Source organism: Chrysochloris asiatica, unplaced genomic scaffold, assembly GCF_000296735.1.
Source record: "Chrysochloris asiatica unplaced genomic scaffold, ChrAsi1.0 scaffold00126, whole genome shotgun sequence".
Lineage (NCBI taxonomy): Eukaryota > Metazoa > Chordata > Mammalia > Afrosoricida > Chrysochloridae > Chrysochloris > Chrysochloris asiatica.
In genome coordinates this window covers 8,464,766-8,476,577 of record NW_006408644.1, presented here as the reverse complement: position 1 = coordinate 8,476,577, position 11,812 = coordinate 8,464,766, and the positions used below count along the sequence as shown (strand labels likewise).

Genomic DNA, 11,812 nt, shown 5'->3' with positions numbered 1-11,812 from the left:
TAGTGTTTATAGAATGAAGATGCCTTCCTTTTACCAAAACTAGAGGAATGAGATTTAACAAGATGCAAGATGGGGAGTACATACTTCTGTTCAGATGGCATGCCTCTTTCATGGTGTTCTGCAGTCAAGGCTTCGAGCCTTTTATAATCCTGAGTATAAAGAATGGCATGCACTTGCTCTTTCATCAATGTTCCAAATCAAAAAAAGGGTCACTCAAAACACAATGTTGTGATCATTCCTTTTGCTTTTCAATAAAATCAAAAAGCCTTCAAGCTGATAAAACACTGATAGTGACTGTGACATAACATAGCTCCTTCAGTTCCCATCTAGTTGGAACTATAAGGTATCTTAATAAAAATGAGAATTGGTGAACCCACTTATTTTTCTACACTACCAGTCACATAAAGTGAAAACTACTGTATCCCAGGAATGCACTTGAAATCTTTCAGTGACACATTTTAATCTTTTTGAGGATAATCTTGGGAGGATAGCAAGGACTGTCCTGAGAATTTTGTTGGGAAACATACTACCTACCCTACAACCCTGACCTTGCCCCTTCACAGGTCTATGTTCTCAAACTCACAGAACATTGAAAACAGTTTGAGTCCCTAGATGCCAAAAGTGCCATTTTGATATGGTGTGCATCCAAGAGAACAGGATTATTTAGAGGATTACAGATGTACACACCTTCAGAAATGTACAGACCTAGACAGAGGATATTTTTTGGGGGGGGGGGCAGATTTTAAAGTAGCAAAGTATGTGTGACATTATTTCCCACTCATGCTGAGGCTTTTAATAGATGACACATAGTTTATTTCCCTCCCACCTGACAAAATGAAACCACATGGTATGAATATAACATCAAGATTTTATTGTTTTAATAATAAAACAAGATGACGCTTAGAACTGGATCACCTGGCCCTGTAATAGAAAAGAAACGAAAAGAATGAATTTGGTGTTTTGCAAGGAATCTCTGCTGGATCACAAACCATCCATGTCCCCCTAAATTAACTATACCATCCTTTATAAGCCTCATCATTCTTCATTTCCTACTCAAGCCAATAATATCAGCAGCATACTCTATACCTTCAGCTATGACTAGTGTAATTTATAATAAAGCTACATAGAAACCATGGGACCTTCCAATTAGTTTTATACCTTTCTCTTCTTATCTCCTCCCAGTTCAAAATGCTTGCACCTCTTAATAGCCAACATCCTCTTAGATCTGCAGTTTGACTCAACACATTCAAGCCTCAACACAATCTTCTTTGTAGTTTTAGCCTGGAATAAGATAAGTCAAAACTTTCATAAATTTGCAAAAAATCATTCCTTAAAACCAAAACAATATGCTTATGTAAAATCAAGTACTACTTAAAGTAAAGCCTTGGGAATGATAAGAGCTGTGACAATTGAACTTTAGCCACATGGAGGCAATCATGTCCTTAAAATCTTTGTAAATTTGCTCAGCTTTCCCAGCCTGTCCCTTCAGAATTCTACTGCTACTACTTTGCAGTTCTCGTTACCCAAGGCACTCAAGCATTCCTTTTACCAAAGTAGACACCAAGCCATTTATTGCACATAATATAACACTAAAGCCATCCTAGAAATGCTTTTTTGCAACTAGGCTAACTGAGGAGCAGTTTGCAAAGTCGAAAGAAAAATGTTAAGCTTTCTGCGGTAGCCGAATCACCTAGAGTGGGACAGAAATTTAGCCTGAGAATGACATAGAATTAAGGAGCCAGTGGAAGGCCTAATTGCCTATTCTCAAGTTTTAAGGAAGACAAAAAAGAGTTGCACTAAGATGTCACTTTGAGCATTAAGGTGCACCTGGCCCAGGCCATGGTATTTTCAGTCATCTAAATGTAGTGGTTATGAATCAGGCTGCGAACCTCAGGGTCAGCAGTTCGAAACTACCAACTGTTCTGCGGGAGAAAGATGAGGCTTTCTGCTCCCGTAAAAGTAAAGATTTATAGCCTTGGAAACTCTGTACAGGGTCACTATGAGTCAAACCAACTCCAGGGCACGTAACATACTCATGTGAAAGGTGGACAATGAATAAGGAAGAATCCATGCATTTGAAATACGACACTGAAGGTTACTGAAAGCAACATGGACTGCCAGAAGAACAAACAAATCTGTCGTGGAACATGTTCCAGCAGAATGTTCCTTAGAAGCAAGGGTTACTTTGGTCATATTGCCATGAGGGACCAGTCCCTGGAGGACATCGTGCTTGGTAAAGTGGAGTTGTTGGTGCATTTGAATCACTGATCTTACAGTTTAGCAGTTCAATGCTTATCCTACAACATGGTCTGTGAAAAAGTGGAAAACCATTGCTGATATGGATTGACAGTGGTTGCAACAATGGTCTCAAACATAGTACAATTGTGAGGATGGCACAGTTCTGTATGTAGGGTTTCTATGATTGGCTCACCTAACATGTCACCACAGGCAACTTGAATTACTTCAGTATATCCATCCATTACCATCGAAGTCAATTGCGCCTCATAGCAACCCTGTATAGGGTGGCTTCTGAGGCTGTAAATCTTTATAGGAATAGAAAGCCTCATTCAAGGAGGCTTCAAAAAAGCTCGTGGAAAAATGGAAAGGACTAGTGACAAATTCACAGCCTTTACCACACCAAAAAGGAGCTCTGGTAGGTTATGAGTCGGGCTGGTAACCTCAAGGTCAGCAGTTTGAAACTATAGCCGTTCCAGGCGACAAAGATGAGGCTTTCTGCTCCCGTAAAGATTTACAGCCTCGGAAACTACAGGGTCACTATGAGTCAGAACTGACTCCACAGCACATAACCACCACCACACCAAAGAGTCTTGGTGTGGCCCTGTGGGTTAATGTGCAGGACTGCCAAGTTGAACTGCAAGGGTGGCAATCCAAGCCCACCAGTCGCTCCTCAGAAACCCTATACAGGACTGCGATGGGTCAGAACCGACTCAATGGCAAAGGGAACTCCTGGTGTGGTGCTGTAGGATCAGCACTGGACAGCAAACCATAAGGCTGACAATTCAAATCCACAAGCTGCTCCTTGGGAACCCTATACAGGGTGGGGGTAGGAGTCAGAACTGACTCAATGGTACTTAGTAACACCACGAACACACCAAGGAGTCCTGGTGACACTGTAGAATAAGCAATGGACTGCTAACTACAAGGTCTGCGGTTCAAACCCACCAACCACTCCTTGGGAAGCCATATACAGAATCAATGAGTAGAAAGCAACTCAATGCACGACCACCACCACAGTTCCTGGGAAACATGTCAAATATCAATGATCACGAACCTTCTTCCGGAAAATTGGCTTAGTCTGCCCACCATATCCACTCTGTTTCCTGTCATAACGACGCTTTCCTGGAAATTTAAAATCAAGTTATTTGTTATGGTACGCCAGAAGGTTATATCATAACAGGTATGTGTTAGTCCTCTGACCCTGTGTATGCAATGCCCAAATCCTCTAACTCACAAATACAATGCCCAAACCCAGAGAGAAACAAACAAACACACACAGACCTGAGAATGCAAACTACAACACCTGACACCACCACCAATGCCACACTTACCCTGGGCATACAGAGACTCTTTGCCCTTCTTGTATTGTGTCACTTTGTGGGGTTGATGCTTGCCACACTTCTTACAAAAAGTCTGGCGGGTTTTAGGAACGTTCACCTAGTAAGACATGCAACGTTATCAGACCACAATAGTACGACGCCCGTACTGCAGCAGCCCTAAACATGGACGCTTAATTCCTAGCTAAGAAACAACCCTCCTGTAATTTACTAGAAAAGGACCCAGCACCACGTACTTCGGTAGATCACCCTCCGAGAGCCCCCGGGAGGGAGGGGATCTACCACAAAAGAGGGCTGACCAACCCCGGCTGTGTCTACTTCTTTGATCCTACCACTTCAATTCGTTAGCCCCAGATCCTGATCCATTCGGAAACGGACAGAGAGAAATTGGTTTCTTTAGTGTATCGAGTCCACGCAGGAATACGGACCTGTTCTGGGGCAGTGTCGTTAACAGGAGGAAAAGATTAAAGCGGATGTTACCAAACCCACTCCCAAGCTCATACCATGTCTGCGGGAGCGCTACCGGAACGAAAAGAAGGCGGAAAGGCCGGAAACGGAAGTATATACGACCTTCGCGATCGCGCTTCTTTATGGGAGATGGTGGGCGCGACCATAGAGTTTAAGCCTATGTGCGCAGCGCCCTCCGGCGGCTAAGTGAAAATAACTTCGAACGACCGGCGGGGAGCTTAAGGAAGAACTTGGCCTAAAGCCTTTTTGTCTTCTCCTGCCCCCTAGCTTTGCAACTTTTCATCACATCATTACTTTCTGTGGACGGTGCTACTTAGCAGCGTTTAGTGGAGGGAGCTGCGCTCGGCCCGGGCCCTCTGGCCTCCCTTGTTCCCAAGAAAAGCAAGAACTCAAGTCAAATGGAAGGGTCTTCCATGCATCCATGTTTCATTCCTATTCCGTCTCAAGGGTACAGGTAACATCTTTAGCAGCGAACTGTTGGTTCACTGACAGCTCCAGTTCATCTGTCACATGGTCCCTTCAATAAGTATTTATTGAATGCCTGTTGTAATGTGGTGCTGTGGGATAAAGCACTGGACCTCAAGGTCGGGTATGAACCATAAGTTCGGCAGTTCAAACTCACCTGCCGCTTCATCACTATGACTCACCGGCACATAACATTATGTGCCTGGCGCTATTCAAGACAGGGAACTCAGTAATTAAATAATGTTGTTGTTATTGTTATGTGCCATGGAGTCGGTTCTGACTCATAGCGACCTTGTACAGGGTTTCCGAGGCTGTAAATCTTTACAGGAGTAGAAAGCCTCATCTTTCTCCCGCGGAACAGCTGGTAATTTCGAACTGCTGACCTTGAGGTTCATAGCCCAATTCGTAACCACTAAGCTACCATAATGTCATAAATGCATACTTATAGTCTAAGTACTTTAAAGAAAATAAATAATTATCAGCATCAAAGTACACCTCTTGTTGAGGGAGTGAGAGTTGGCTTCTCTAGGTTCTGAAAAGTGTCAACGAAATTATTCAGCTTCTGCAATAGCAATAGATAGTGGTCAAGAGATAGAATGGAGCCAGCTGCTTTTCCTTTGCTTGCATACCTGCATGTGGCCGAAGACTTATGCTAGGTTTCAAGGGAGTCTAGGAGAGAAAGACAGCCGGGTTATGTTGAATTACTTTCTTATTAATCTGCCAGGCAGGGTACTAAACAGTTAAAATGGCTTCTCATGTAATTCTCAGTCATTCTAGGAGGTAAGTGGTACTCTTCCCAATTTATCCATGTAGAAATTGAGGCCATAGGATGCTAAACGATTTGACAAATATTGCCAGTATTTAGTGGATACAGGATACAAACTCAGAATGACTCCAGAACCTGGGTCGCTTTACATTATACAATACTGCTGTTGTATTAAACAATATAACTTGTTGTTATTGTTAAGTGTCGTCAAGTAGATTCTGACTCGTAGCAACCCTGTCTAGGGTTTCCGAGGAGCTGCTGGTGGATTTGAACCGCCGACCTTGAGGTTCAAACCAACCTTGCTGTGCAACACATTATCCTGCAGTGCCACATGATGGCACTTAACAACAACAACAATAATTATTGAGCATTTATATGCCCTGGAAGTTTGGTGGCTCCATATGATAAGTACTTGACTGCGAACCACAAGGTCCTCGGTTCAAGTCTGCCAGCCTCTCTGCAGAAGAAAGATGAGGCTTTTGGCTCCCGCAATGATTTAAAACTCGGAGACCCTATACACTGTCTCTATGAGTTTGAACCAATTCAATGGCACTTAAGAACAATATGCCAGGCATTCTCCTAATCATTCCTACATACTAACTCTTGTTAATTCTGACAACATCCCAGGAGTTTTGTACTATCATTCCTAGTTTCCACCACTCATCATCTGTCAGCTTATGGTACTGTGATGGCTTATGTATTGCTGTGACTCTGGAAGCTATGCCACTGGTATTTTAAATACCAACAGGATCACCCATAGTAGACAGGTTTCAGGTGGGCTTCTAGGAGAAGATAGGTTAGGAAGAAGGGGAGATGAACTACTTCCGAATATTTAGTCACTGAAAACTTTATGAATAGCAGTGGGACACTGTCAGCACCAGAATAGAATATTGAAACATGTTGAAGAGCATCAGAATATTGTTGTCTGGTATAGTGCTGGAATTTGAGCCCCTCAGCTTGGAAGGCACTCAAAATATGACTGGGGAAATCTGTCTACTAACAGTAGAGTTGTGCGTGATGACATAAATGGAGTAAAGCTTTTGGAACCATCATTTGCTGATGGGCCACAACTCAAAATGAAGAGAAGCATCTGTAAACATCCATTAATAATCAGAACATGGAACATATGAAGTACACATCTAGAGAAATTGAAAATTGTCAAAAAATGAAATGGAACACAGAAACATTGATATCCTGGCAGTAGTGACTTGAAATAGACTGGTATTGGCCATTTTGAATCTGACAATCACATGGGTTATTATGCCAGGAATGATAAATTGAACATATCAAGATCTGTCTTGAAGTACAGTGTTGTCTGTGATAGGATAATATCCATTCAGCTACAAGGAAGGCCACTTAATACCACTATTATTCAAATTTACTCACTAACCACAAAGTCAGTGATGATGAAACTGAAGAATTCTACCAACTTCTTCAGTCTGAAATTGATCAAGCATGCCATCAAGATGTGTTGATAATTACTGGTGACAGGAATGCAAAGGTTGGAAATTAACAGGAAGGATCAATAGTTGGAAAATATGGCCTTGGTGATAAAAACGATGCTGGAGATGGCATAATAGAATTTTGCAAGACCAATGACTTCTTCACTGCGAATTCCTTTTTAAAAGAGCATAAAAGACGTTAGACACATGGACCTCACCAAATGGGATACACAGAAATCAAAGTGACTACATCTGTGGAAAGAGGCAATGGAAAAGCTCTGTATCATCAGACAAAACAAGGCCATGGCAGACTATGAAACAGATCATCAATTGCTCAAATGTAAGTTCAGGCTGAAGCTGAAGAAAAGTAAAATAAGTCCACGAGAACCAAAATATGAACTTGAACATATTCTACCTGAATTTAGAGCTCATCTGAAGAACAGATTTGATGCATTAGATACTAAAGACTGGGGAGACCAGAAGAGTTGTGGGATGACATCAAGAGCATCATACAGGAAGAAAGCAAAAGGTCATTAAGAAGATAGGAATGAAGGAAAAGACCAAAATGAATGTCTGAAACTTGCTCTCCAGCATAGAGTTGCTAAAGCAAATGGGAAACATGAGAAGGTAAAAGAGCTGAATAGAAAATTTCAAAGGTCAGCTCGAGAAGACAAAGTCAAATACTATAACAAAATGTGTAAAGACCTGGAGTTAGAAAAGAAAAGGATTTCTCAAGCTGAAGGGATGGAAGTAAAAATTCAAGCCTCAACTTGTAATATTGAAGGATTCTATGGGCAAAACATTGAATGATACAGAAAACATCAAAAGAAGAGGGAAAGAATATATAGTCACTGTACCACAAAGAAATGGTTGATATTCAACCATTTCAAGATGTAGCATATAATCAAAAGTCAATGATACTGAAGGAAGAAGTCCAAGGTGCATTGAAGTCATTGGCATAGAACAAGGCTCCAGGAATTAATGGAATACAAATTGAAATCTTTCAACAAACTGATGCCACACTGGAGGCACTCACTCATCTATGCCAAGAAATTTGGGGAAAAAACTAGCAGGTCAACTGACTGGAAAAGATCCATATTTATGCCCATTCCAAAGAGAGGTAACCCAATGCGATGTGGAAATCATCGGACAATATCATTAATATCGCATGCAAGTAAAATTTTGCAAAAGGTAATAATAATAATAAAAAAAACCAGCTGCAACCTTACATTGACAGAGAACTTTCAGAGGTTCAAGCCAGCTTTAGAAGAGGACATGGAACAAGGGATATCATTGCTGATATCAGATGGTTCTCTACTGAAAGCAGAGAATACCAGAAAGATGTTTGTTGTTGTTGTTAAGTGTCATGACTCATAGCAACCTTATGCACAACAGAACAAAACACTGCCCAGTCCTGGGCCAACCTCACAATCGTTGCTATGCCTGAGCCCATTGCTGCCACCACTGTGTCAATCCATCTCATTGAAGATCTTCCTCTTTTTCTCTGACCCTCCACTTTACCAAACATGATATCCTTCTCCAGTGATTGGTCCCTCCTGACAATATTTCTAAAGTATGAGAGATGAAGTTTGGCCATCCTGGCTTCCAAGGAGCATTCTGGCTGCACTTCTTCCAACACAGATCTGTTTGTTCTTTTGGCAGTCCATGGTACTTTGAATTTTCTCCTCCAACACCATAACTTAAATGCATGAATTCTTGTACAATCTTTTTAAATTACTGTCCAACTTTTGCATGCATATGAAGTTATTGAAAGTAACAGGGCTTGAGTGAGACACACTTTAGTCCTCAAACTGACATGTTTGCTCTTCAACATTTTAAAGAGGTCTTGTGCAGCCCATTTGCCTAATGTAATACGTCATTTGATTTCTTGAATGCTGCTTCCATGAGTGTTAATGGTTGATCCAAGAAAAATGAAGTCTTTGATAACTTCAATCATTTCTCCATTTATATAGATGATGTTTATTGGTCCAGTGGTGAGGATTTTTTTTTTTTTCTTTACATCGAGATGCAACCCATACTGAAGGCTGTGGTCTTTGATCTTCATCAGTAAGTATTTTAAGTCCTCTTCACTTTTAGCAAGCAGGTTGTATCATATGCATATGACAGGCTGTTAATGAGTCTTCCTGTGTTTTTCTTCATACAATCTAGTTTCTCAGATTATTTGCTCAGTATACAGATTGGATAAGTATGGTGAAAGAATACAACCCTGGCGCACACCTTTCCTAATTTAAAAAAATAAAAATAAAAAAAATTGGTGTCCTGTTGTTCTATTTGAACAACCGCCTCTTGGTCTATGTACAGGTTCTTCATGAGCACACTTAAGTGTTCCAGAATACTCATACATTGCAATGCTGTTCATAGCTTGTCATGATCCACACAATGGACAGTGTTTGCATAGTCAATAAAGCACAGGTAAACATGTTTCTGGTATTCTTTGCTTTCAGCTAAGATCCATCTGACATCAGCAATGATATCCCTCGTTCCACGTTTACTTGTGCTTTATTAACTACACAGAATTTTTCAGTAATGTGGATCATGACAAGCTATGGACAACATTGCAGAGAATGAGTATTCTGGAATACTTAACTATGCTCATGATACCTGAACATAGACCAAGAGGCAGTTGTTCAAACAGAACATGATAACACCGAATGCTTTAATATTCGGAAAGGTGTGTGACAGGGTTGTATTCTTACACCATACTTACTCAATTTGTATGCTGAGCAAATCATCAGAGAAGCTGGATTATATGAACAAAAATGTGGCATCAGGATTGGAAGAAGATTCATTAACAACATGCAATGTGCAGATGATACAATCTTGCTTTCTGAAAGAAAAGAGGACTTAAAATACTGATGAAGATCAAAGACCACAGCCTTTAGTATGGGTTTCACTTCAATGTAATAAAAATAAAAATCCTCACCATTGAAGAGAACAAACAAGATGGCGGATCAAGTAGACATGCAGTGAGGAGCTCTGTCAGAAACAACACAGAATACTGGACCAAGCAGGCTCAGGGAATGGTGCCAGAACTCTGAACCACATATGAAGGAATATTTAGAAGGTTGGAAGGCTTACAGCTGGGGGACATTTGTAGCAGAAGCAAGAAATCCATTGCTTTCTAATTCAAGACAGTAAGCAGTTTCTAGAGCCACCATATTGGGTGAGACCAAGCGGGGGAAGGATCAGAGCAGCCACGGATGCATGACAGAACCGTGGAGATAAAGGTATAGACATTCATTTTTTGTGTGTATCTGTTCATTGGTCTCTTGCTGGCTGCACACCTCCATTCAGGTGATTAGAGGGGGTGGTGGAGTGAATGGACACCCCACCCCGACCCCCAGAGGGTTCTACTACACATGCGCACAGATCTCCTCAAAGATGAATGTGACAGTTTCCACTTAACCAAACGGCAGTGCAAAATGATCACAGCCAGCCCTGAACTGTTAACAGGGATTGTGGAGTGGGACAGGCAGACTAAAAAGGATATAGGCTGAAAATTAAATCTTGAGTTACTTCACAACAACCAACAGTGGCATCTTGAAATTTCTCAGGAAGAAGGGTGAAAAGGGAAGCCCATTTCCGGATGACATCTGCCTGGAGGCAATCAGAAAGCATAAAAAATGCCAAAATACACACCCATCTAAGTATTAAGGCCACAGATAACTCCTGAATATGCCCAAAAAACAGAAACAGATGACCATATCAGCTCATATCCACAAACGAGATAAAGTGACTGAGAAAAATGAGCTAGAACTAGACCTACACTCCATACTAGAAGATGGGCAGGCTTTGGAAATGCCTGAGAAGCAATTCAAAAAAATGATTATAAAATGTATCAAAACACTATATAATGGAGTTGAGAAAAATAAGGAAGAAGTCAGGAAAGTGCTACAGGAATAAGCAAATAACATAGATACAGCATTGAAAACAATTCAAAACCTACAGAAACAGGTCCAAACGATTAATAATAGAATATCAGAAATAGACAATACACTAAAAGGACAAAGGAGTAGAAGTGAAGAGATAGAAGCCAGAACTAGTGAGCTGGAAGATAAATCTCTCAACACTACTAGTATAGAAGAGGAAGTACAAAAAAAGGATTAAAAAAAAAATCAGAAGAAGGTCTAAAATTCATATTGAACAACATGAAGACGTATAACTTAAGAATTATCAGCATTCCATAGCAGGAATAATCACACAAATCCACAGAGGAGATAGTTGAAGAGCTTCTGGAAAAATTTTTTCCTAACATCCTGAAAAGCAAAAAGATAAGCATTCAAGAAGCTGAACGAACACCAGGAAGGACAGAACCTAAAAGAAAATCACCAAGACATATAATAATTAAACGCTCCAAATTCAAAGATAAGGATAGAATCCTGAAAGCAGCTAGGGAAAAGAGAAGTATAACATACAAAGGCAAGCAAATCAAATTAAGTTTGGATTTCTCAAAAGAAACCATGCAGGCAAGAAGGCGATGGGGAGACATATATAAAACCCTGAAAGATAAAACCTCCTGACCAAGAATCCTCTACCCAGTAAAGCTGTCAATCAAATACAATTGTGTAATCAAAACATTCTCAGATAAACAGAAGCTAAAGGATTTTGCCAAAGCCAACCCAGCCATGAAAAACATCCTAAACGGAGTTCTGTGGACTGAGAACCAAAAAGAACAGACAACAATCAGAGAATGACGTACGTGGCAGCATCCCCCTGAACCCAATCGACAAATGAAAGAGTCAAAAACAGAATAAAATGTTAAGAACAGAGGATCTGGGAGGTCAGTCTATGATCAAAACAATTACAAGGTGAAAGGTAAACACAGAGGAACAGAGATCCAGGTGATAAGAATGTGAGGTAGATTACAGGATAAAATAGACTGTCTTAAATGGAAGGAAGAATTAATGAAATATAAGGCAACCAAAAAAATAACAAAAATCCTCACCACTGGACCAATAAACAACATTCTTATCAACGGAGAAAAGATTAAAGTTGTCAAGGACTTCATTCTTCTTGGATCAACTGTCAACACTCACGGAAGCAGCAGTCAAGAAATTAAACGACGTATTGCATTA

The 11,812-nt window shown here is 40.6% G+C and overlaps 1 protein-coding gene across 1 annotated transcript; it reads right to left on the bottom strand.

The window, feature by feature from the left end:
- Window positions 1-900: 900 nt before the first annotated feature.
- On the bottom strand, window positions 901-4,189 carry RPL36A (ribosomal protein L36a). The gene is made up of 5 exons (XM_006869102.1): window positions 4,079-4,189; window positions 3,570-3,675; window positions 3,293-3,360; window positions 1,159-1,281; window positions 901-921 (listed from the first exon to the last, which is right to left on the bottom strand). Exons 1-5 carry the CDS (start codon window positions 4,187-4,189, stop codon window positions 901-903), a joined length of 429 nt encoding a protein of 142 aa, XP_006869164.1.
- Window positions 4,190-11,812: the final 7,623 nt, after the last annotated feature.

Excerpts from the sequence above, each read along its gene's own strand:
- RPL36A (XM_006869102.1), bottom strand. The coding sequence starts at position 4,189 with ATGGTCGCGCCCACCATCTCCCATAAAGAAGCGCGATCGCGAAGGTCG. Across the intron at positions 3,676-4,078 it reads GTAGCGCTCCCGCAGACATG|GTGAACGTTCCTAAAACCCG; the intron begins GTATGAGCTTGG and ends ATGTCTTACTAG. Across the intron at positions 1,282-3,292 it reads AGCCAATTTTCCGGAAGAAG|GCTAAAACTACAAAGAAGAT; the intron begins GTTCGTGATCAT and ends ATCTTATTCCAG.